The 26,662-nt window shown below is 40.9% G+C and overlaps 1 protein-coding gene and 1 non-coding gene across 3 annotated transcripts in view; one reads left to right on the top strand and one right to left on the bottom strand.

The window, feature by feature from the left end:
• Nucleotides 1-23,192, top strand: part of DNAJC12 (DnaJ heat shock protein family (Hsp40) member C12) — a 46,230-nt gene extending 23,038 nt beyond the window's left edge. For both annotated transcript variants that reach the window (XM_026455334.1, XM_026455333.1), the window contains 3 exons: nucleotides 4,070-4,209; nucleotides 13,371-13,575; nucleotides 22,647-23,192. In XM_026455334.1, the coding sequence (XP_026311119.1) occupies nucleotides 4,070-4,209; nucleotides 13,371-13,575; nucleotides 22,647-22,741 (440 nt within the window). In that variant the 3' untranslated portion in view covers nucleotides 22,742-23,192. The remainder of the gene's footprint in view (nucleotides 1-4,069; nucleotides 4,210-13,370; nucleotides 13,576-22,646) is intronic.
• On the bottom strand, nucleotides 10,225-10,331 carry LOC111537991. The gene has a single exon (XR_002730171.1). It is a non-coding gene; the product is annotated as a U6 spliceosomal RNA (small nuclear RNA).
• Nucleotides 23,193-26,662: the final 3,470 nt, after the last annotated feature.

Raw genomic sequence — 26,662 nt, 5'->3', positions numbered from 1 at the left:
TTTTCCTGTAGCGTTCAATAGCCCCATCTTTTTTTTTTTTGAGACTAAGTATTGTTCTTGTTGCCCAAGCTGGAGTGCAATGGCATGATCATGGCTCACTGAAACCTCCACCTCCTGGGTTCAAGCGATTCTCCTACCTCAGCCTCCCAAGTAGCTGGGATTACAGGCATGCACCACCATGCCTGGCTTATTTTGTATTTTTAATACAGATGAGGTTTCTCCATGCTGGTCAAGCTGGTCTCGAACTCCTGACCTCAGGTGATCCGCCCATCTCAGCCTCCCAAAGTGCTGGGATTACAGGCATGAGCCACTGCACCCAGCCTCATTTAGCATATTTTCAAGACTCATTCATGTTGTAGCATATATCAACATTTCATTCCTTTTTATGGCTGGATGATAATTCTTTTATGTGGATATACCATATTTTGTTTATCAATTCACAGTTGATGGACATTTGTGTTATTTTCACTTTTGACTATTATGAATAATGTTGCTATTATATGCTAGTTTTTGTGTGGACATATGTTTTCAATTCTCATGGATATATACCTAGGATTATAAAAGTTGGGTCATATGGCAACTCTGCTTAATATTTTTGAAGAACAGCCAAACTACTTTTCAAAGTGGCTATACCACTTTACATTCCCACCTGTCATGTGTGACAATTCCAATTTTTTCACATTCTAGACAATTATTATCCTTTAATTTTAGCCATCCTAGTAGGTATAAAGTAGTATCTCACTATGGTTTTGATTTGTATTTCCTCGAGGACTAATTCTGTTCAGGATCTTTTCAGGTGCTTATTGGCTGTTTGTATATCTTCTTTGGAGAAATGTTCATTCAAGCCTTTTGTCCATTTTGCATTTGAGTTATTTGTCTTATTATTGAGTTGTAAATGTTCTTTATAAATTCTAGATATAAGTACCTTATCAGATATATTATTTGCAAATATTTTTTCCCATTCCATGGCTTGTCATTTCACTTTCTTCATGGTATTCTTTGAGGCACAAAAGTTTTAATTTTGATGTAGTCCAATTTATCTATTTCTTCTTTTGTTGCTTGTGCTTTTGGTGTCATATCTAAGGAGCTCTTGCCTAAGCTGAGGTCACAAAGATTTATTCCTATGTTTTTTTCTCAGTTTTTTATGGTTTTAACTCTTACATTTGGATCTGTTTTTTTTTTTTTTTTTTTTTTGAGATGGAGTCTCGCTGTCGCCCAGGCTGGAGTGCAGTGGCCGGATCTCAGCTCACTGCAAGTTCCGCCTCCCAGGTTTAAGCCATTCTCCTGCCTCAGCCTCCCAAGTAGCTGGGACTACAGGCGCCCGCCACCTCGCCCGGCTAGTTTTTTTGTATTTTTTAGTAGAGACAGGGTTTCACCGTATTAGCCAGGATGGTCTCGATCTGCTGACCTCGTGATCCGCCCGTCTCGGCCTCCCAAAGTGCTGGGATTACAGGCTTGAGCCACCGCGCCCGGCCTTACATTTGGATCTGTGATCCATTTGAGTCAATATTTGTTTATAGCTTAAGGTAGAAATCTAAATTCATGCTTTTTATATATTGATATTCAGTTGTCCTAGCAGCATTTGTTGAAAAGACTGATTTTTCTTCATTAAATTGTCTTGGCACTCTTGTTGAAATCAATTGACTGTAAATGTGAGGGGTTTGTTTCTGGATTCTCAATTCTATTCCATTTATAAGTATGTCTATCCTTATGTTAGTACCACACCGTTTTCACTACTGTAGCCTTGTAGTATAAGTTTTGAAATTCAGAGGTGTGAATTCTCCAACTTTGCTCTTATTTTTTTCAAGAGTTATTTTTGGCAATTCTGGGTCCCTTGTATTTGCAAACAGATTTTAGGACTAGATTGTCAATTTCTGCAAAAAAGGCAACTGGGATTTTGATAGTGATTATGTTGAATCTGCAGATCAGTTTGGGGAGTATTATCATTTTAGCAATAGTAAATCTTTATGAACATGGGATGTCTTTTCATTTATTTAGATCTTTTTTAGTGTATTTTGACAATATTGTGTAGTTCCTTCTTTTGTTCAATTTTTAAAAAATATTATATTCTTCTTGAAGCCTTTTTTTTTCTTTTGAGAAAGAGTCTCGCTCTGTCACCCAGGCAGATTAATGGTGTGGTCTCAGCACACTGCAACCTCTGTCTCCCAGGTTCAAGTGATTCTCCTTCCTCAGCCTCCTGAGTAGCTGGGATTACAGGCGCCTGCCACCATGCCCAACTAATTTTTTTTTTTTTTTTTTTGGTATATTTAGTAGAGACGGGGTGTCACCATCTTGGCCAGGCTGGTCTCGAACTCCTGACCTCATGATCCACCTGCCTTGGACTCCCAAAGTGCTGGACTACAGCATGAGCCACTGTGTCCGGCTCTTGATGCTCTTATAAATGGAATTTTCTTAATTTCACCTTCAGATTGTTCATTGCTAATGTGTAGAGACATCACTGATATTTGTATATTGATTTTTTTATTTTTTGGAGACGGAGTCTTGCTCCGTCATCTAGGCTGGAGTGCAGTGGTGTGATCTTGGCTCACTGCAACCTCCACCTCCCAGATTCATGCGATTCTCCTGCCTCAGCCTCCCGAATAGCTGGGATTACAGGCGCCTGCCGCCATGTCCAGCTAATTGTCTTCTTGCCGTGTTTTCGCATGGGGGAAACAGAGTGAGCAAGTTGTCTGGGTTTCTTTTATGAGGGCACTGATTCCATTCGTGAGGGTTCCACCCTCATGACCTAATCATATCTCAAAAGCCCCATCTCCCAATGCTATCATTTTGGGAGTTAGGAATTCAACATATGAATTTTTGTTTGTTTTGAGATGGAATCTTGCTCTGTCGCACAGGCTGGAGTGCAGTGGTGCGAATTCGGCTCCCTGCAAGCTCCGCCTCACAGGTTTCAACGATTCTTCTGCCTCAGGCTCCTGAGTAGCTGGGATTACAGGCGTGCTGTCACGCCCGGCTGATTTTTTTTTTTTTTTTTTTTGAGATGGAGTCTCGCTCTGCCACCCAGACTGGAGTCCTGTGGCACAGTCTCAGCTCACTGCAACCTCCACCTCCCAGGTTCAAGCAATTCTCTCCCTCAGCCTCCCGAGTAGCTGGGATTATAGGCGCCTGCCTCCACCCCCAGCTATTTCTTTTTTGTGTGTTTTTAGCAGAGACGGGGTTTCACCATCTTGGCCAGGCTGGTCTTGAATTCCTGACCTTGTGATCCACCCACCTCGGCCTCCCAAAGAGCTGGGATTGCAGGCGTGAGCCACTGCACCTGGCCTGTGTATGGATCTTGTATTCTGCTCTGCAGAAAGTTTTTACTTCACTGAGGAGCAGAAGAGATTTTGGAGGTGTTGCTAACAGAGCCATAAAAGGTTTCTATTATATGCCATCTGGTCAAGTAGATTAGTGACAAGCTACCATTTGTCCCAGCATCTACCATGTTATTTATTATGCTTAAGACCTCTCATTTCTCTTAGGACAAAAAGCAGACCAGCATCCTTAACATGACATCTCAGGCCCTAGTTGATTGAGCTATTGTCTGTCTACTGTATAGCCCCATCCCTCATCATTCTTCCCCTAGCATTGTGTCCTCCAGCCACACTGGCAGTTCCTACTTCCTCTAAGTCACCGTGCTCCTTCCTGCTTTATAGTCTTCAGTTTTACTGTCCCTCTTGCCTAATTACTGCCCTCTCTCACACCCAGCACTAAAAAAGGTAGTTTTCTTCCTACAAGGCAGAATAGTATTTTTTCAATGTTTACAAATGTCTCTTTCCCCTGCTAATAATGTCTATTGTTCACATCTATGTCATCAGCACCAGGAGTAGCATCTGGCACATGACTGAGGCACAATACAGGGAGTGGATAAACTGTGTGCCAAGCGCTTTACATCCATGATCTTGCTTGTCCTTGTGATACCCTTTACAAAAGCTTAATGAGATAAATTGGCCCAAGGTCACATAGCCAGTAAGTGACAGAGTCATGGTTCTAGTAAGATCAGTTGGATAGTTTTGGAGTTTAAAATATCCCCTCCGAGAGAGAAGTGCTCATTTCTTGATTTGTTTTCCAGTGGAGACTTTTCAGAAACTGCAGAAGGCAAAGGAGATTCTGACCAATGAAGAGAGTCGAGCTCGCTATGACCACTGGCGAAGGAGCCAGATGTCGATGCCATTCCAGCAGTGGGAAGCTTTGAATGACTCAGTGAAGACGGTGGGTTTCTTGCTGGGGATGACGTGAATTTGTGAAGCTCGGGATGCCCATGGATTAGACTCATGTAGTAGCTTAAAGAGTCATTTGGCAATAGGAGGGAGAAAACCAAGAAGTTAGCAGAGTCTGGATGTAATTCAGTGTCCATAAATCCCATGAAGAGAAACTCACCAGAATAGAGGCAATGAATTTGTGCCAGAACAGCCTGTGACTACACTTTTTTTTCAGTCTCTTTGGCTGTTTGTTTCAGTATACACACTCCCTGTTATTGGTTACTGTTTTATGAGCTGTAATAAACGTGTTTCTCAAGTTGCTCATGAATTGCTGAGTTTTAACCATTGTAAATTCATATTCTCCATCTTTTTCATTTATGTCAGCTTGTTCTCTTTTTAAGGCTTAGAATTTTCATTAAAAAGGCAGGATCTGATTAGTCAAAGAAAGTCATGAATTATTCCTATTAAACATTCTGGTGAAAGAATTGTTAGACTTTAATGGGTGCAGCACACCAACATGGCACAAGTATACATATGTAACAAACCTGCACGTTATGCACATGTACCCTAGAACTTAAAGTATAATAATAATAAAACAAAAAGAAAAAAAAGAATTGTTAGACTTTAAAAACATTGTGTTATCTTCTTCATGTCATTTAAAGGCATAAATATCAAAATATTCACTCTAATTACTGTCATATATTTATTTTGCTCAACATTGACCTTTGTATATTATAGACAAAATGTAATTTTAAATATTTAGGCATGATTTATTACCTAGATTCTCTCCATTGGAACACTTTTCTATGACATGGGACTTATAATACAGAAATCACCTCATAGGTAAGTTTTCAGGGACAGTTATTAGAATTAGTGTATAAAATGATTCACATCTCTTAAATTATAGTCCTTTAGGGTTACATTTAGATTTCCTTCTTCAGAGTTTTTATTTTTGAAGACTTGAGCAAATTGTTGATAAAAGGCCCATAATACTGAAGGGTGTTTTTGAAATAATGGGGAAGAGCAATGAAAAATTCCAAAGTATATGATTAAAGCCACTCTACATAAAATGTAAGCTGTTTTCTTCATTGCGTTTTGGAAAGAAGTATGCATTCATATGGATTTGTTTAAGATGGGCTAATTATTTATGAGAAACTAACCATATGTTTATTATATAAATGCACAAAATTACTAGAGGGAATCTTTCAAAAAATTGTGACTTTATGTATCGAAAAATAAGATTTTTGTCATTTTCGTTGTGTAAATTCAAAATTCCTTTTTGACACTAGCTAAATATTGTTCTACCAACTCTGCATAACCATATTTCCCAGTCTCCTAAGTGTCACACACTGTAACTGCAACTGGATTCCTGACTCTTGCTATTCTATTCTATTTATTTATTTATTTATTTATTTATTTTTTGAGACAGAGTCTCGCTCTGTCGCCCAGGCTGCAGTGCAGTGGCACGATCTCGGCTCCCTGCAAGCTCCGCCTCCTGGGTTTGCGCCATTCTCCTGCCTCAGCCTCCCGAGTAGCTGAGACTACAGGCGCCCGACCCCAAGTCTGGCTAATTTTTTGTATTTTTAGTATTTTCAAAAACTCTTCTCCAAATCCCCACTTGGATTTATATTGCCAACATCTTTCCATTAAATACTAATTTCCTGTCTCCAAACACATCATTTCTGCTCTGAATGTAGCTTAACTGTGAACTGTTCAAGGTTTTACAATAATTACATTTTAGATATTACTGGCTGCATCATTTGTCTTGTCAGCAAAGTTGAAATAGTATGCTGGGCTGTATTGGCTTTAAATTTATTTTTATTAGTGGTACAAAAATGATGAGATGCATATCTCTCTGTTTCAAATTAGCATTGATTTTTTTTCTCATATAGTCTTCTTTGTTTGGGCTAAACATTATTGTTTCTGATATCCTTCTATTTCTCTTCCACAGTGGACTTTGAATCCTATATACCAGGTATTACCTGTTCTATACCTCATTTGATAGACATGCTATAACTTTCCTTTCATTCCTTTTTGTTCTTTTTTTTTTTTTTTTTGAGATGGAGTCTCTCTCTGTCGCCAGGCAGTGGTGCGATATGGACTCACTGCAACCTCCGTCTCCCGGATTCAAGCGATTCTCCTGCCTCAGACTCCTGGGTAGCTAGGACTACAGGCACACAACACCACACCTAGCTAATTTTTTTTGTATTTTTAGTAGAGACAGGGTTTCACCATGTTGGCCAGGATGGTCTCCATCTCCTGACCTCGTGATCCGCCTGCCTCGGCCTCCCAAAATGCTGGGATTACAGGTGTGAGCCACTGCCCCCGGCCTCCTTTCTGTCTATGCCTTACAGTAACTTTTGTGTGTGAGAGCCTCACTTCTTTCTATAACATTTTAATTGTTGCCTTGTCTTTTTGCATATTTCATCTGTTCTTCATTTTGCATTTGCTATCCTAGATAAATTAATAACAATGATCATACCTAGTATTGTTCATCACCTAAGAGATCACTGTCTATCATTTTGTAGATAAATGTCACCATTAGGGTGTTTGCGTCAGGTATTCAGTAGTGTCCCCTTTATCCCCAGTTTTGCTTTCCTTGGTTTTAGTTACCTGCAATCAACCCCAGTGCAAAAATAGGTGAGTATAGTATGATAAAATATTTTGAGAGTGTGAGAGCACATTCACATAACTTTTATTACATATATTGTTGTAATTATCCTAGTTTATTATTATTTATTGTTATTAATCTTTTACTGTGCCTAATTTATAACTGTGGCCATGTGGGTGTAGTAGGAAGCTTTCCTGATAGGTAGTCTGTGGCCAGTTGAACCCACCCCAAAGACACCTTGCCCAGCTGGGAACCCAGAAACAATCAGCAGACAAACAGACCCATGTGGGGCTGACCCAACCAGCCCTCCCAGAGGCAATCAATTCGTCAAATGATCAGTTCACCAAAAATGTGTTTCCATTAACTCTTTATAAAATTTGTAGCAATTGAAGTGGCATGAGATAGTTTTAGCGGCTTATGAGAACTATGCCCATATGGCCACAGTTATAAATTAGGCACAATAAGAGATTAGTAACAATAACTAATAATAAACTAGAACAATGATAACAACATACGTAATAAAAGTTATGTAAATGTGCTCTTACACGCTCTCAAAATATATTATTGTACTATACTCACCTCATTTTGGACTGGGGTTGAACTATAAACTTTATCATAGGTGTGTATATATCAGAAAAAGCATAGTATATGTAGAGTTTGGTACTACCCAAGGTTCAGGCATCCACATGGGGTCTTGGAATACCCCTTGAGGATAAGGGTAGACTATCATATTATATGTGCCATTCTGACAATAAAATGATTATAACGTTATTATTTCAATTTCAGTGACATGTATCTAAAACGCATGCCCAGCACATTTATAAATTTTTTTTTTTTTGAGACGGAGTTTTGCTCTTGTTGCCCAGGCTGGAGTGCAATGGCGCCGTCTTGGCTCACTGCAACCTCTGCCTCCTGGGTTCAAGCAATTCTCCTACCTCAGCCTCACGAGTAGCTGAGACTACAGGCATATGCCACTACGCCTGACTAATTTTGTATCTTTAATAGAGACAGGGTTTCTCCATGTTGGTGAGGCTGGTCTCAAACTCCCGACTTCAGGTGATCTGCCTGCCTCGGCCTCCCAAAGTGTTGGGATTACAGGTGTGAGCCACCACGCCTGGCTAGATTGTTAAATCTCATAAATTCCTTTTCCTTTGCACCATCAACCCTGTGTTTCTGCTTTTTATTTAAGCGGTATAATCCCTCTGGAAGGAAAAGCATTGTTTGGGAGCATTATTAGTCCCTGTACCCACAAGGCAGGCCAAATCACAGTGTACTTTTGTAGCATCACACACAGGATCATATTTTGGGAATTTCCTTTCGGAAAATTCCTCAAATGAGCCACAGCCTCAGGGGTGCTACATTTTTTTAAATTAAAAACTTAAAAACATTTTCAATAGCTTTCGGGGTACGAGTGGTGATATGGTTTGGATTTGTGTCCTGCCCAAATCTCATATTGAATTGGATGAGGGTCCTGATAGGAGGTGATTGGATCATGAGGGTGGATTTCCCCCTTGCTTTTTTCATGATAGGGAGTTATCATGAGATCTGATGGTTTAAAAGTATGTGGCACAGGGGCCGGGCGTGGTGGCTCAAGCCTGTAATCCCAGCACTTTGGGAGGCCGAGGCAGGTGGATCACGAGGTCAGGAGATCAAGACCATCCTGGCTAACACGGTGAAACCCCGTCTCTACTAAAAATACAAAAAATTAGATGGGCGTGGTGGCTGGCGCCTGTAGTCCCAGCTACTTGAGAGGCTGAGGCAGGAGAATGGCATGGACTCAGGAGGTAGAGCTTGCAGTGAGCTGAGATCGCACCACTGCACTGCAGCCTGGGCGACAGAGCAAGACTCCGTCTCAAAAAAAAAAAAAAAAGTGTGTGGCACTTCTCCCGTCTCTCTCTTTCCTGCCACCATGTGAAGAAGGCCCTTTCTTCCCCTTCACCTTCCACCATGATTGTAAGTTTCCTGAGGCCTCCCAGTCATGCTTCCTGTTAAGCCTGAGAAACTGTGAGTCAATTAAACCTCTTTCCCTCATAAATTACGCAGTCTCAGGTAGTTCTTTACAGCAGTGTGAAACGGACTAATACAAGCGGTTTTTAGTCACATGGATGAATTGTATAGTGGTGAAGTCTGAAATTTTAGTGCACCCATCACCTAAGTAGTATACATTATACCCAATATGTAGTTTTTTATCCTTCATCTCCCTCCCAGCCTCCTACTTTCTGTATATTATACCACTCTGTATGCTTCTGTGTACCCATAGCTTAGCTCCTACTTGTAATGGAGAACATACAATATTTGGTTTTCCGTTCCTAAGTTACTTCATGTAGAACAATGGCCTCCAGCTCCATCTAAGTTGCTGCAAAAGATATTATTTTGCTCTTTTCTAGGGCTGAGTAATATTCCATGGTGTATATATACCACATTTCTATCATCCAGGAGTGATGCAACTGAACTGGCATTTTTTCCCCACACTGTCTGTCACTTTACTACCCACTTATTTATTTCTCTTTTCGTTTTCTAGAAGTTCCTCCTGATAGTTTAATTTGTAAAAATATTTTAAGACCTCACCCAGGTCAATGAATATGTTGGCAGTTTAAATTTAGACATGTAGTATTGGTCTGAAAAAAAGGATTTGGAGTGAGGATTCAGTAATCCAGGTCTTTGGGATCCTGGGATAACCTGAAGAGTTATCCCAGGATTCCAAAGAATCTTAGGGAAATGTATCTTTGTCATGCTAAATGGTTTTACCCACAGAGACCCAGGGTGTGGATGGCTCTCCCTCTAGCACCAAAATATATGGCAGCATGGATTTAGGATGCCTGTGGGAAAAAGAAGCCACATCAAAGGCACAGTCAAAATGAATGGCTGAGAAATATTCTCATAAGCCGCTAAAACTTTCTCATGCCACTTCAATTGCTACAAATTTTATAAAGAGTTAATGGAAACACATTTTTGGTGAACTGATCATTTGACGAATTGATTGCCTCTGGGAGGGCTGGTTGGGTCAGCCCCACATGGGCCTGTTTGTCTGCTGATTGTTTCTGGGTTCCCAGCTGGGCAAGGTGTCTCTGGGGTGGGTCCAACTGGCCACAGACTACCTATCAGGAAAGCTTCCTACTACGCCCACATGGCCACGGTTTCACCAGCCAGATGGGAAACAGTGTGCAATTCAACACCTTCTGCTAGTTCAAAAGGCAATCTGTCTTAATTGGATGTTATCCAAAAGCAGGTCAGAAATCACCCTGACAAAAAATTCACTCGTGGTGATCACTGATCCAGGATAACAATAACCAGTCAATTTTGTATAGCTATTTAGCTGATCTATGGCTCGTCTAAGTCAATGGGTTTAAAAAAATTTTGTGCCAATGTTTACTGGAATGTAAACCAAATTTTTTATTTCCCTGTGTGTGTGTGTGTTTTAATGAATGCTTCACGAATGTGCCTGTTATCTTTGCACAGGGACCATGATAATCTTCTTTGTATCATTCCAATTTTGGTATATGTGCTGCTGAGGCGAGCACTATTTCCTAGTATTGACGAAGGTCTAGAATGTAAGAAAATGACTTCCTAGAGAAAAAAAAAAAACAACTCATTTAAGAAAGCTGGTAAACAAGTTAGTTGTGAAGGCAGAATAACAACATAGCAATTTCATAAACTGTTAAGATTAGTGGCCTTTGCACCTAGGTTTGTCGTCTGTTTCGTGTTAGTTCCTTCCATGCATATATAGATTTTCTGTCTTGTGCATTTTATTATCTTGCTCTACAGACTCTCCCCTTTCTAGTCTCTCTCTTAATCGGTATCAATTGCTGTCATTTGATATCTTTTATTGCTGCTGATTCTATTGAAATGAGTAGCTCCACAATAGACTAGTTCGCTTGATGTTAAATGTTGTTCTGTGCAACTAATACCCTTGTGGAGTTGAGATACATGCTTGTGAACACAGAAATGAGTGATTTGCAGACTATCTAACTGTGTCCCAGCAAACAGTGATGCTTAGCATCACTCTGATGTTAGTCCTTTGATTGAACTACAAAGCATGAGAAGCCCTTGTATCTGAGGTTAGATACAATTTGGATATTTCTTCTGTATATTTCTTTAATGAAGATCAGCAGATGTGGGATTTTGATGATAACATATTTTATTCTGATTTACTCACAAAGGAGATGGATAAGACTACTATTTCAGAACATCTTTTCACTGAAACCTTTAAAGCATTTACTGTGGATTAGACATTAATCCTATCTAAGGCAGACCACAGGTACTTTGATTTCAAGAGAGAAGTACTGAGGCACAGAGATCAATACATCATGTACAGGCCACCTTGCTGGCTTGTGAAACTCACAGTTTACATTTTCAGCTCTCTGGGCCCTGAATTCTTGAACGTCTTATTCCCTGTTTTTCACTAACCTTCGTAGTATCCTTTTGCAGAGGAAGTCACTGGCAGCCTTTTTTATTTTGTGCATATGCAAAAACCAAACCAAAGCAACAAACCTAAACCAACCAAAGTCAATTTTTTTTAATACCAGCTGAGGCATTGCCTCTTTAAAAAATTAACATTTTTATTTTGAAATAAAATCTACAGAGAAATGGGTAGTACTTGCATTTACAATTTAGCAAATGGTTTTGAAGTGTTTACTCTGTAACTATTCCCTTCCCACACATATTGTTGGCACCAGGAATCTCCCTCCTTATATGTTTTTGCATCGAAACTTCATCTAATTTTAAAAATAGAAGATTTTCTTTTTTTTTTTTTTTTGAGACAGAGTCTCGTTCTGTCACCCAGACTGGAGTGCACTGGTGCAATACCAACTCACTGCAACCCCCGCCTCCTGGATTCAAGTGATTCTCGTGCCTCAGTCTCCTGGGTAGCTGGGATTACAGGCACATACTACCTTGCCCAACTAATTTTTTTTTTTTTTTTTTGGAGACAGAGTCTCGCTTTATCGCCCAGGCTGGAGTGCAGGGGCCAGATCTCAGCTCACCGCAAGCTCCGCCTTCCGCGTTTACGCCATTCTCCTGCCTCAGCCTCTGAGTAGCTGGGACTACCTACGGGCGCCCGCCACCACGCCCGGCTAGTTTTTTTTTTTTAGTAGAGACGGGGTTTCACCGTGTTAGCCAGGATGGTCTCCATCTCCTCACCTCGTGATCCGCCCGTCTCGGCCTCCCAAAGTGCTGGGATTACAGGCTTGAGCCACCGCGCCCGGCTAATTTTTGTTTTTTTAAGTAGAGATGGGGTTTCACCATGTTGGCCAGGCTGGTTTGGAACTCCTGACCTCATGATCCACCTGCCTCGGACTCCCAAAGTGCTGGGATTACAGGCGTGAGCCACTGCGCCCAGCCTAAAATAGAATATTTTCTAATTGTAGATATATATAATCTTCTTATAGAAAATTTGGGAAATACAAAAACAAAAGATGTAATTCGGTTACACAGATATAACTACAGTTACATTTTGGTGGCTTTCATTCCCATTTCTTTTTCTTTTTCTTTCTTTCTTTTTTTTTTTTTTTTTGAGACTGAGTCTTGCTCTGTTGCCCAGGCTGGAGTGCAATTGTGCAATCTCGGCTCACTGCAACCTCCGCCTCCTGGGTTCAAGCAATTCTCCCACCTCAGCCTCCTGAGTAGCTGGGATTACAGGTGTGCACCACCACGCCCAGCTAATTTTTGTATTTTTAGTGGAGACGGGGATTTTACCATGTTGGCCAGGATGGTCTCAAACTCCTTGCCTCAGTGTTGCCTCAAGTGATCCACCCACCTTGGCTTCCCAAAGTGCTGGGATTACAAGCACGAACCACTGCGCCCAGCCTCTTTTCTTTTTCTTGTTAGGGTGAGAGCTGATTACATTTATTGGTGGCAATGACTGCTTTATGGGGTGGTTCTTGCATCTTGGGGCTGATTAGCCTGTAGACTGGTTATATTTGAAGAAGAGGATTCAGGATGACACTTTTTTGTAGTTGGGAAGAGACAGGTTGAAGGTGGAAATAAATGACTTCTTTGGTTTGAATGGGGCACAGAGCTAGAATATTTATAATTTTAGCGTGTTAAAAGGCTATGTTTCCCTCTAGTCTTGAGTTTTGGTAATAGAGCTAGTAAGTCACTGTTTCTTAGTACTTCAGGAATAGCTTCCCACAGTATCCAGATGAGGTTTTACGAAATAGTTAGGCATTATTTTGGTTGATGGTCGGGCTAATGATTCCACTTGAAATATTCTTGACACAGCAAATCAAAAGCTCTCTTTTTCACTGTATTCATTTGTTAGTTCATCCATCCATCTCTCCATTCATTCATCCATCTGTCCAATTTTTAGATCTAATAGGAAATACATATACAGAACAGAAAATAAAAAAGGTACAGAAGGGTGTATGGTGAAAAGTAACTATTAATAGTTGGATTAATTAATATCTGGATTGATTTATGAGTAACTTGTTAATAGTCAAGTCTAACATGTTGTTAATTAGCGCTACAGTAGTAGGTCAGGTGTTACCACATATCAAACTTTAAATATAGAAAATCATATAATATCAATTTAATTTTTATATCTCTGCTTTACATTAATTTAGTCCATGCACTGGGCCGTCAGAGGTAAAAAAGACCTGATGCTGGAAGAATCTGACAAGACTCATACCAGCAAGATTGAAAATGAGGAATGGAATGAGCAAAGAGAAAGAAAGAAAGAGGAGCTGGCTTCAACCACAGAGAAAACGGAGAAGAAAGAACCCAAGCCCCTGGAGAAGTCAGTCTCCCCGCAAAATTCAGATTCCTCAAGTAAGTCATATTATATAACTGCAGAATGGAGAAAGTCTGAAATTAAAGAGCTCTGTTTAAAATGCATTTATTCCTAACTTTTCCAATTTGCACAGCAGTGCCAAGTTTAAAGATTGATTTAGCATCTTAAAAGAAACTTAGCATTGACACCAAAACTGGAAGGCATTCCTCAGAAGGGAAACCTTGAAACAATTCTCAGTGTCTTTGGCTTTATTGAAATAACACTAGCTAACATTGATTGAATGTTTACTATGTGCAGGAACACTCTTTACATGTATTAGTTTACATTTATTATCTCATTTAATATTAATTATATATATATTAACTTATTTAATTCTCACTACAAGCTTGTAGACTGATGTCAATATTATTCTCATTTTATAGATGAGAAAACCAAAGTCCAGGAGGTTGAGTAATTTGCTTAAAGTCATACAGCTTATATGGGAAGGGAAAGGGGTCTGAACCAAGGCAGGTTGGCTTCAGAGTCAGTGTTCCAAGGCATTGCCCTATCTTGTGATAATACCTTATTTAATTTAATTTTTTTTTTTTTATTTTTGAGATGGAGTCTCACTCTGTCATCTAGGCTACAGTGCAGTGGCATAATCTCAGCTCATTGCAACCTCTGCCTCCCGGGTTCAAGCGATTCTTGTGCCTCAGACTCCCCTGTAGCTGGGACTACAGGTGCCTGCCACAATGCCTGGCTAATTTTTATGTTTTTAGTAGAGATGAGGTTTCACCATATTGGCCAGGCTGATCTCGAACTCCTGCCTGGGCCTCCCAAAGTGCTGGGATTACAGGTGTGAGCCACCACGCCCGGCCCAATAATGCCTTATCTGTAAGTAGCTCTCTAGACATTCTGAATCATTTATAAATCCACTGAAGCAGAGTATTATAGAAGTTTACCTCCTGGCTACCAAGCTACACTACCTGAGTTCACATCCTAGCTCTACTGCTTATCATCTGTATTACTTGGCAAAGTTACTTAACTTCTCTAGACCTCAGTTTCTGCATCTATAAAATAGGGATTATAATAGTACTTGCTCATCCAGGTGCATTGCTATGCACTTGTAGTCCTAGCTACTCAGGAGACTGAGACAGGAGGCTGGCTTGAGGCCAGGAGTTCAAGGCTGCTGTGTGTGATGATCACTCCTGTGATTAAGTGCTTGCATTCCATCCTGGGTGACATAGTGAGACTCCATCTCTTAAATAAAAAATAGTACCTTCTTATAGAGTTACCATGAGGATTAAATGGGGAGATACATACAAAATGCTTAGCACAGTGGTTCACCTCTAGGAAGCCCTAGGTAAATGTTAGCTGTTTGTATGATTTGTCTATCTGACAATCTATCTAGCCATCCGACTAGTTTAGATGTGTTATATATATGTACACATTGTAACTGTCCTTCAAATTATGTGTTGATTCTCAGGGTAGTGATGTAACACCCTATTCGAATTTAGCCTTTAAGCACAACGTTCCTGAACACCCTAGAACACTTGTATTAAAAAGAAGATAGTTAGATGGCTTGTGGTGGATTATAGTCTTTTGAGAAATAGTCACTTCAAATCTCTTTTGGGAGAGAACTTTTACATGTTCTCTTCTTGCTGGGAATGAAGTTTCATAGAGTTTGATTCAGATGTCTCTGTTGGTTACCCAAGAGATGGCTGTGGAGTCTGCACATTGATTGCATCACTCAGTAACTGGAAATGGTTATAATATAACAAACTGATCAAAGGAGAAGCCCGAAATGTAGAAAAACAGTGTTTTAAGCAAACACAGGAGTACAATCACTCCTCTGCATGTGAACACGATGAATGTTCAGTTATGTGTGTCTTGAACCCCTGGGGGTTCCCTTAGTCTTTCTGTTTCTGTCAGATTTAGATCAAGTCTGTGCACACCAGAATTAGGTGTAGTGTGGGTGGGGTGAGAGATACTTCAGAGACTCAGGCATAATGCTGAGGCCTCATGAGCCCCTCTCATAGGATTCCATGAAATTTTCCTTCTTTTTAAAAAAATAGTCATTAGATACTGAATAAAAACAAAAGAAGTATAGACTTGCTGTTAAAAAATTCAAAGAATCATATATAGGCAGTAACTTAGTGTCTACCCCAGGCTGCCAACCTTCTCTGCTCTTTTTTTCTTTTTTTTTGAGATGGAGTCTCACCCTGTTGCCAGGCTGGAGTGCAGTGGCGTAATCCCGGTCTCATCCTGTTGCCAGGCTGGAGTGCAGTGGCATAATCCTGGCTCACTACAACCTCCACCTCATGGGTTCAAGTGATTCTCCTGCCTCAGCCTCCTGAGTAGCTGAGATTACAGGCACGCGCCACCACGCCCGGCTAATTTTTGTATTTTTAGTAGAGACGGGGTTTCACCATGTTGGCCAGGATGGTGTCGATCTCTTGACCTTGTAATCCACCACCTTGGCCTCCCAAAGTGCTGGGATTACACGTGTGAGCCATCGTGCCTGGCCAACTCTGCTTCTATTTCTTGAAGTAACCAAGGCTGACACTCAGATGTGTTTCCTTCCACTATTCTCTATGCTAATACAAGTGTGTATATGTGCACTTACGAGAGCTTTAAAAGTAAAGAATGGGGCTATACTGCACACATTTCTCTGTGTTACACAGTGGTTAAGAATGTGGGTTCAGCTTTTCACTGATGAGTTGTATGACCTTGGGCAAGCTAGTTAACCCCTCTGCATCTATGTCTTCTTAATTATATAATGGTCAAAATATTAGTGTCTACCTCATAAGAATTTTTTTTTTTGAGGAGTAAATAACTTAATTGTCTGGGTGCAGTGGCTCACACCTGCAATCCCAGCAATTAGGGAGGGTGAGATGGGTGGATTGCTTGAGGCTGGGAGTTTGAGACCAACCTGGGCAACATGGTGAAACCATCTCTAAAAAAAAATATGAAAATTAGCCAGGAGTGGTGGTGCATGCCTGTAATCCCAGTTACTTGAGCCCTGGGGTGTGGGGGGATGTTGAGGCTGCAGTGAGCTGCAATTGCACCTCTGTACTCCAGCCTGGGTGACAGAATGAGGTCCTGTCTCTCACACACACACATACACACACACACACACACACACACACACACAAAATATTTAGACCAGTACCAGGCACATCATAAACACTTTTTTAGTGTTAACTTTTATTATTAAGGGACTTCTTTTTAAATCCTTACATTCAGAATGAATTCCTGCTTTTTAACAGCTGATAACATTCCACAGTGTAGATATATATTATGTCAAAGTCAAAAATATAGATTCGAATCTCTATGTAAAACATTTTACTTGGGAAAATATATAAAAACTACATTGCAATTCAGGGCATACACACAGATGGGTGGTCTTTGGTGTGTCTGAAGAACAAATAAAATGTTGCATGTTTTATTAGAAAGAGAAATGTTACATATTGTTATGAAAGAAAACTCATTGGCACTAGCAAAGTTTTTTGGAGCTAGCAAGCTCTAATTGGTGAGTGATGGCAGTAGGTAAAACTAGCCTTAGAGGCAAGGCAGGTCATTTCAGCAGCTGACTTGTGATAGAATTCTTGGGCAGGCATTTGTGTCTTGAGTGCTTTTCTTTTCCTCTCCCTGGTTCTTGACTCTAATTTACTTGGGTAATAACAGATAATGCCAATTCATATAATTAATTTTCACATATAATTTACTCAGAACAAATTGTGATGCCAGTTTTAATGTCTTCATATTGTGATATGTGTGCTTTTTTTTGAAATGAAGCCAGCCCTGCAGTGGCTTGGGCCTGTACTCCTAGAATTTTGGGAGGCTGAGGTGGGAGGATCGCTTGAGTCCAGGAGTTTGAGACCAGCTTGAGCAACATAGCAAGAGCCCTGTCTCTACAAAAGTAAAAAAAAATTAGCTAGATATTGTGGTGTGTGCCTGTAGTCCCAGCTACTTGGGAGGCTGAGGCAGGAGGATTGCTTGAGCCCGGGGGTTTGAAGCTGCAGTGAGCTATGATCCTGACACTGTATTCCAGCCTAGGTGACAGAGCAAGACCCTGTGTCTCCCTGTGTCAAAAAAAAAAAAAAAAAAAAAAGAACGAAGTGGAGGGGATGGGAATCATTGTTCTTTTTTTCTGAAACAGAGTTTCGCTCTTGTTGCCCAGGATAAAGTGCAATGGCACCACCTCAGCTCACTGCAACCTCCACTGCCTGGGTTCTAGTGATTCTCCTGCCTCAGCCTCCCAAGTAGCTGGGATTACAGGCATCCGCCACCATACCTGGCTAATTTTCATGTTTTTATGAGAGATGGGGTTTTACCATGTTGCCCAGTCTGATTTAGAACTCCTGACCTCAGGTCATCTGCCCATTTTGGCCTCCCAAAGTGCTGAGATTACAGGCATGAGCCACTGCACCCGACTGGGAATCATTGTTCTAAGAAGCTGTTGTTGGAGAATTATGAAATTCTGCCAAAGGTTGCATTTACAAGTATTTTCTTTATGCTGTTTAAAAGATTATTGGCTTTTCTGACTAGTGCCTTAAAACTGGAGTTGGATATATCAAAGTGCTGTTGCATGATTATTTATGATTTCATTTTACTGCAGTGTAAATTTTTGTAATGTCAGCATTTAAGAAATATTATTCCCGTCAACTTTACGAAGCCCTGCATGGCTTCTTATATATTACCTTTCAGCATATTTGCTAATTTCCTCAAGCAGTGCTAGATATTCACTTTGGAATTTGCCTTTTGATGTCTCTTCTGTGATGAGCAGCCACCAAATAGCCCCCACCACACTCTAATTCTTTATTGCAAACAGTGAAATATGGAGCACTGCATCTGAAAACCACTGTACGAGACAATCTCACTTTTACTTTCTTTCTGCTTAAATATGCAATAAATATGCATTCTGATAAATACAGTTCTAGAATAAAATAGTTTCGTCTAACATCTTGGAGTAAAAAAGAGAAAGAAAATGTGTTTTCTTTTTTGAGAAGGAGTCTTGCTTTGTTCCCCAGGCTGGAGTGCAGTGGCACCATCTCGGCTCACTGCAACCTCTGCCGCCTGGGTTCAATCTATTCTCCTGCCTCAGCCTCCCAAGTAGCTGGGATTACAGGTACCTGCCACCACGCCTGGCTAATTTTTTGCGTTTTTAGTAGAGACGGAGTTTCACCATGTTGGCCAGGCTGGTCTCGAACTCCTGACCTCGTGATCTGCCCACCTTGGCCCCCCAAAGCACTGGGATTACAGGTGTGAGCCACCACGTCCCACCAAGAAAAATTTAAATGTATGCAATGATTTTGGTGTGCTGCCATGTCCCTGGGCACCTGCCTTCCTAGGCATTGCCAACCCTGTGGCTCCAACCACAAACATTGTGACTCTGCCAGAGGGCTTGCTCTGGCAGTGGAGCCTGCTTGGCAGCAAATCAGCAGGCAGTAATTGCCAGGAAGTAAATGCCCTTTGCATGACAATAATGAGTGGGAGTGGGAGGCTAAATTCCCCACGTCCTTCACCCCTCACATGAGATAACTCTAAAAAGTTTTATATTGTCTCCCAGGGTTCCCCAGTGGGATCATTTGCAGTTACCCATAGTGGTAACTTGTTTGATAATGTACCTTTTCTAGATTTGGTTCTAATTCTGTTAAGGTGCCACCTGGGATCACCTCCCAAATTACCCACTTTGTTTCAAATTCTTGTTTTTTTTTTTGAGACAGAGTCTCATTCTGTCACCCAGGCTGGAGTACAGTGGTGTGATCTCAACTCACTGTAGCCTCGACCTCCTAGGCTCAGATGATCCTCCCACCTCAGCCCCCAAATAGCTGAGACTGCAGGTGTGCACCACCACATCCGGCGAATTTTTTATAGAGATGGGGTTTCGCCATGTTTCCCAGGCTGGTCTCAAACTCCTGAGGTCAAGTGATCCATTGGCCTCAGCTTCCCAAAGTGCTGGGATTATAGATGTGGGCCACTGTGCCCAACCTGTTTCAAGTTCTTGTCTGCATGTCTATTTCTACAGGAACCCAAACTAGAAACTACATCCTTTTTTTTTTTTTTTAAATTAATTAATTTTTTTTTTTTTTTGAGACCGAGTCTCGCTCTGTCGCCCAGGCTGGAGTGCAGTGGCCGGATCTCAGCTCACTGCAAGCTCCGCCTCCCGGGTTCACGCCATTCTCCTGCCTCAGCCTCCCGAGTAGCTGGGACTCGCCCGCCACCACGCCCGGCTAGTTTTTTGTATTTTTTAGTAGAGACGGAGTTTCACCGTGTTAGCCAGGATGGTCTCGATCTCCTGACCTCGTGATCCGCCCGTCTCGGCCTCCCAAAGTGCTGGGATTACAGGCTTCAGCCACCGCGCCCGGCCCCGCCCCCCTTTTTTTTTTTAATGGAGTCTCGCTCCATTGCCCAGGCTGGAGTGCAGTGGCATAATCTGGGCTCACTGCAACCTCCGCCTCCCGGGTGCAAGCGGTTATCCTGCTTCAGCCTCCTGAGTAGCTGGGATTGCTGGCGCGTGCCACCATGCCCAGCTAATTTTTGTATTTTTAGTAGAGACGGGGTTTCGCCATGTTGGTCAGGCTGGTCTCAAACTCCCAACCTCGTGATCCGCCCGCCTTGGCCTCCCAACGTGCTGGGATCACAGGCGTGAGCCACCATGCCCGGCCAGAAACTACATCTTTTTAAACAAAAATGACACTTATTTACTATATAAAATGTGAGAAAATATGATCAAGCAAAAGGAAGAACATATGACTCATAATCTTATCATTTAGAGAAATATGTATTATCAATATTTTGGTATAGTTTCATTTGTGTTAGTATGTTTAAAAGGATCATACTATACATATTTTGTGAGTAAGTTTTAATTATAGGAACAATTATAGCAATCAGAAACAATTTTCTTTTTGCTTTTTCCACAAATGAAAATTCTTTAGATTTGTTTTCTCCAATAATTCTTTAAAAAGTGTCAGTGTAGGCCGGGCGCGGTGGCTCAAGCCTGTAATCCCAGCACTTTGGGAGGCCGAGACGGGTGGATCACGAGGTCAGGAGATGAGACCATCCTGGCTAACATGGTGAAACCCCGTCTCTACTAAAAACTAAAAAAAAAAAAAAAAAAAAAAAAAAAAACTAGCCGGGCGAGGTGGCGGGCGCCTGTAGTCCCAGCTACTCGGGAGGCTGAGGCAGGAGAATGGCGCGAACCCGGGAGGCGGAGCTTGCAGTGAGCTGAGATCCGGCCACTGCACTCCAGCCTGGGCGACAGAGCGAGACTCCATCTCAAAAAACAAAACAAAACAAAAAGTGTCAGTGTAATCTGTTTTTCTGAGATAACCATTGTTAACTATTCTGTGTATGCTTTTTCTGACCACATATTTATATACTATATTAAAATATATTTATATACTATATATCATATTTATATACTATATTAAAATATCAATGGAAGCATATTTTATATATTATTCTGTAACCTGCTTTTTCATTAGCAATATTATTAACATAAAAAGACAAAAAGCATAGCTGTTTATTGCAGAAAAATAAGAAAGTACAGATAAACAAAAAAGAGTATAAAAAATGAAAATTGGTCAGGCACAGTGGCTGACGCCTGTAATCCCAGCACTTTGGGAGGCTGAGGCAGGTGGATCACCTGAGGTCAGGAATTTGAGACCAGCCTGACCAACATGGAGAAATCCCAACTCTACTAAAAATACAAAAATTAGCTGAGTGTGGTGACTCATGCCTATAATCCCAGCACTTGGGAGGCTGAGGCAGGAGAATCGCTTGAACCTGGGAGGCGGAGGTTGTGATGAGCTGAGATCGCACCATTGCACTCCAGCCTGGGCAACAAGAGTGAAACTCTGTGTCAGAAAAATAAACAAACAAACAAAAAAAGAAAATCACATCTATTGTAACAATCCAGGGATAAATACTATTACTTTTGGTGTACCTTTTCCTATCTGTTTGTTTGTTTTTTGAGAGAGTCTCACTCTATTACCCAGGCTTGAGTGCAGTGGCACACTCTGGGCTCCGCCTGTGGGGCTCAAGTAATCCTCTTGTCTTAGTCTCCTGAGTAGCTGGGACCACAGGCACATGCCACCACGCCCGTCTAATTTTTTTTTTTTTTTGTAGAGACGGGGTTTTGCCATGTTGCCCGTGCTGATCTCGAACTCCTGAGCTCAAGAGATGCACCTGCCTCAGCCTCCCAAAGTGCTATGATTACAGGCGTGAGCCACCATGCCTGGCCTTCTTTTTTAGATTTAAAAACATTTCACATAAATACTCATGTGAATAATGAGTTCAGGAATGGGATCATACTATATAAACAGTTTTTTTTTTTAGCTGTCACTTAGCAATATGTTATGAGCATTTTTCTATGATGGTAAATATTAAAATATTGTTAATGATGATATCAAAACCTTTTAACCAGCTTTCATTTGCTAAAGTTTAGAATGTTTCCTGGTTTACAAACAAAATTTATAAAAGGTATCATTATAAACATCCTTACAGTTAAATCGTTGGGTGCATCCATTATTATTTCCTTAGGATACATTTCAAGAAGTAAAATTATTGGGTCAAAGGTTTGTACATTTTAACAAGTTTGATAAATATTGCCAAATTGCCTGCCAGAGGAGTTTTGCCAATTTATACTTCTAGTAGAGAAGGAAAATTACCTTCTTTTCCTCTGGTTTTCAACAATGTTGTTTATTGTAACTAAAAAAGAAAAATCTTATTACCATGGAATTCAATTATAGTACTTGTATTTCCAGGGATCCTTTTACCATTGACTTTTAACTTTTGAAAGGTTTTTGAAAACTGTGAAATTTGTTTTGAATTTCTTTGCATGTGAATTGTCAAAATCCCCACCACTGGAGGCATCTATGTATTTCATCCTATTAAGTATTTAAGCATGTGAGGTCTTATCATCCATATAAATTGTAATTCTTGTTCATAAGAATTCCAGTCTGCTTAAGTTAATCCATTTCTCTAAGATGTTAATAATTCACACCAAAGTCTTACCCTTACATTGTACCTGTTGCAGTGAAATTTTATCCCCAAGCTGTTTTACTGTAACAAGATTGACTTTTCCTACTTCTGATTTTAAACATTTATTTTTTTTCCTTTAAAGATTTTTCAGATGCGAATGGTTGGCACCTTCGTTTCCGCTGGTCCAAGGATGCTCCCTCAGAACTCCTGAGGAAGTTCAGAAACTATGAAATATGAAATATCTCTGCTTCAAAAATGAGGAAGAGCAAGACTGTCTTCTATGCTGCCAACATGCAGTCTTTGTTTATATATTAAAAATGTCATGTTTATATGTCATGTCTGTGAATTGCTGAGTACTAATTAATTCCTCCATCCTTGAATCAGTTCTCATAATGCTTTTTAAATGAGAAAAATTCAGAAGATGAATTTCTCCCAATATTTGAATAAATTAAAGCTCTTAGATACAGAGTAGATTGTATTACATGCTTTTTCCTGTTAACACTACTTATAGAAATCCATTAAAAAATCAATCTCTGTACAGTGTATTTAAATATTTCGTCAATATACTGTGATCTCTATTGTGATGGGTGTACAAAAAATGTTTTCTTACCCTTGACTTACAATGAAATGTGAAATTACTTGTCTAAATCCCGTGGAGAAAAATAAATAATTTTCCCAAAGTTCATAATGAATTTATAATTCAATTTTTTTTAGGGTCTTGCTCTGTCACTCAGGCTAGAGTGCTGTGGCATAATCATAGCTCAATACAATCTCAAACTCCTGTGCTCAAATTATCCTCCTACCTCAGCCTCCCTAGTAGCTGGGACTAGAGGCACACATCACCATGTCTGGCTAATTTTTTATTTTCTGTAGAGATGAGGTCTTGCTCTGTTGCCCAGGCTAGTCTTGAACTCCTGGCCTCAAGTGATCCTCCCATCTTGGCCTCCCAAAGTGCTTGGAAGACAGGCATAAGCCACCATGCCCGGCCTTGATAGTATTTAAAAAATAATTTGAATAGATATTTCTAATTTAATTTTAAAAGTTATGATTTATTTGAGGAAATTATATATATGTGTGTATATAAGTGTGTGTGTGTGTGTGTGTGTGTATGTATATATATTTTTTCTTTTTTTCTTGAGATGGAGTCTCACTCTGTCACCCAGGCTGGAATGCAGCAACAAGATCTCAGCTCACTGCAAACTCCGTCCCCCGGGATTCTCCTGCCTCAGCCTCCCAAGTAGCTGGGATTACAGGTGCCTGCCACTGTGCCTGGCTAATTTTTGTATTTTTAGTACAGATGGGGCTTCACCATCTTGGCCAGGCTGGTCTTGAACTCCTGACATTGTGATCCATCCACCTCGGCCTCCCAAAGTGCTGGGATTACAGGTGTGAGCCACCGCACCCGACTGGAAATTATGTTTTTACAAGATTTCTTGTGTTATATAAGCAAGTGATATTTTATTTTATTTTTTTGAGATGGAGTCTCACTATGTCTCCCAGGCTGGAGTTCAGTGTTGTGATCTCATCTCACTGCAACCTCCGCCTCCCAGGTGCAAGTGATCCTCCCGCCTCAGCCTCCCAACTAGCTAGGCTTACAGGAGTGTGCCACCTTGCCTGGCTAATTTTTTTTTTGTTTTTAGTAGAGACGGGGGTTTCACCATGTTGACCAGTCTGGTATCAAACTCCTGACCTCAAGTGATCTGCCCACCTCAGCCTCCCAAAGTGCTGGAATTACTGGCATGAGCCACTGTGCCTGGCTGCAAATGATAAATTTATAAATTACATTCTAACTATGAAAATGAACCTGTTAGGTAATAGAACTTCTTTTTTTTTTTTTTTGAGGCGGAGTCTTGCTCTGTCGCCCGGACTGGAGTGCAGTGGCCGGATCTCAGCTCACTGCAAGCTCCACCTCCCGGGTTTACGCCATTCTCCTGCCTCAGCCTCCCAAGTAGCTGAGACTACAGGCGCCCGCCACCTCGCCCAGCTAGTTTTTGTATTTTTAGTAGAAACGGGGTTTCACCGTGTTAGCCAGGATGGTCTCGATCTCCTGACCTTGTGATCCACCCGTCTCAGCCTCCCAAAGTGCTGGGATTACAGGCTTGAGCCACCGTGCCCGGCAGAACTTCTTTAGGTTGGAATTATTGATGAAAACATGTAGTCTGTATTTACTTTTTAGCTTGCAAATGAATGAAAAATAAAGAAAAAAAAGGATTTTGGACTAGAGGTTCCTTAGTCAGTGACAGAGTTTTCACTGGGCTACAGCACACTGAGAAAGATAAGAGTATAGCAAGTGCTATGGTATGAATGTTTATGTTCCTCCCAAATTCACATGCTGAAATCCTAACACCCACGGTGATGGTATTAGGAGGCGATGCCTTTGGGAGGTGAATATGTCATGCGGGCTCACCCTCACGAATGGGATTAGTGCTCTTATGAAAGAGGATTGAGAGAGACAGACCTCTTGCATTCCTTCCAGCATGTGAGGACACAGCAGGAAGTCACCATCTGTAAGCCAGAAAGTGGGGCCTCACCAGATAATGTATCTGTCCTGATCTTGCACTTCCCAGTCTCCAGAAATGTGAGAAACAAAATATAGTTGTTTATAAGCTACCCAGTTTACGGTATTTTGCTAAGTAGCCCAGTGGACTAAGACAGCAATTTTGTTTTCCATTTTTTTCCCACTCCCCTCGCCCACATACAGTGTCTTTTATTTTATTTATTTATTTATTTATTTATTTATTTATTTATTTATTTATTGAGATGGAGTCTCCCCCTGTCGCCCAGGCTGGAGTACAGTGGCACAATCTCGGCTCACTGCAACCTCCACCTCCAGGGTTCAAGCAATTCTCCCTGGCTCAGCCTCCTGAGTAGCTAGGATTAAGGTGCCCACCACCAAAATTGGCTAACTTTTGTATTTTTAGTAGTCACTCGAGGTTTCACTGTGTTGACCAGTCTGGTCTTGAACTCCTGATCTCAGGTGATCCACCTGCCTCGGCCTCTCAAAATGCTGGGATTACAGGTGTGAGCCACCGCCCCCGGCCACCTGTTTTTATTTTTTATTTAAATTTTTGTAAATTATTTTATTTCTTCCATGGTGATTTAGAGGGACTATCTTCAAACCAGTACAAATATTTCATAAACAATATCTGGCTGTTCTGTAACCAACTGAGTAATTTGTTGCACAATAAGCCACCTCACATCTTTCAGCAAGAAATACATTAAATTCGAATAGTAAAGACGTTACACAATGAATTAGGACACGATTAAATTTGCTGTAAATATTTCTTTGGGGGAAGGGACACCACACTTCTACTCGATGAAAAGGAACAGTTTTACAGTTCAGAGGTCTTTTATTATTTTTTACACCTATTATGCCATGAATTCATAGGGAATAGGTTCCAGCAGCTCAGGCGCCTTCCCATTAGTTCCCACAAAGTGTGCTTCTCTGGTGGAGCAGGCTGGCACTTCAGCTGAACCCAGGTACCTTTTTCATCGACTTCCTTATTTTTCGGATCATTTTCCTTCATGCGTTTCAGGAGCTATCTCGGCTCTTAGAGTGTTTAATGTGGTCAGCAAGCACATTAATTCTCCTGGCAAGAATCTTGCCCTTAATTCATGTGTTTATAACAATGCCAACAGCATGCTGGGTAACACTGTAGACTCTTCTAGTTTTGCCCTGGTAACTCTTGTGGGGCATTTCTTTTTTAACAGTATCCATTCCCTTATGTCTACAGTGTCACCTTTCTAATAGATTCGCGTATACGGGGTCAAAGGAACAAGTCCATGTTTTCTAAAAGGCCTAGAGAACATCTGTGGGTGCCTCTCCTCTTCCTTTCCCTTTGTGTTTGTTATTTTGGCGAATTACCGGAACCTGCCAAAAGGCAACGATTGCCTGTTATAATGCCTGCCTCGCCCTTGTAGGCACCCAAATAAATACTATATTGAATAAGTGAAGTTTTGAACCTAAGAATCAGGGTTTTATTTGTTTTTTCTCTTTCCCCCAGACTGTCTGATTTATAACACTGATGACTTTTAATGACTTGTCAAAGGCAAAAACACCTCACTCCCGCCTTCCACTCTATTTTTGTTACAGACTCATTTCCCAATTGTCGACAAGATTGAGCACCAGCTCTTATTTACTTTTCTTTCCCATAATGC

This window comes from Piliocolobus tephrosceles, chromosome 9, assembly GCF_002776525.5.
Source record: "Piliocolobus tephrosceles isolate RC106 chromosome 9, ASM277652v3, whole genome shotgun sequence".
Lineage (NCBI taxonomy): Eukaryota > Metazoa > Chordata > Mammalia > Primates > Cercopithecidae > Piliocolobus > Piliocolobus tephrosceles.
This window is presented reverse-complemented; position numbering and strand designations above follow the sequence as displayed.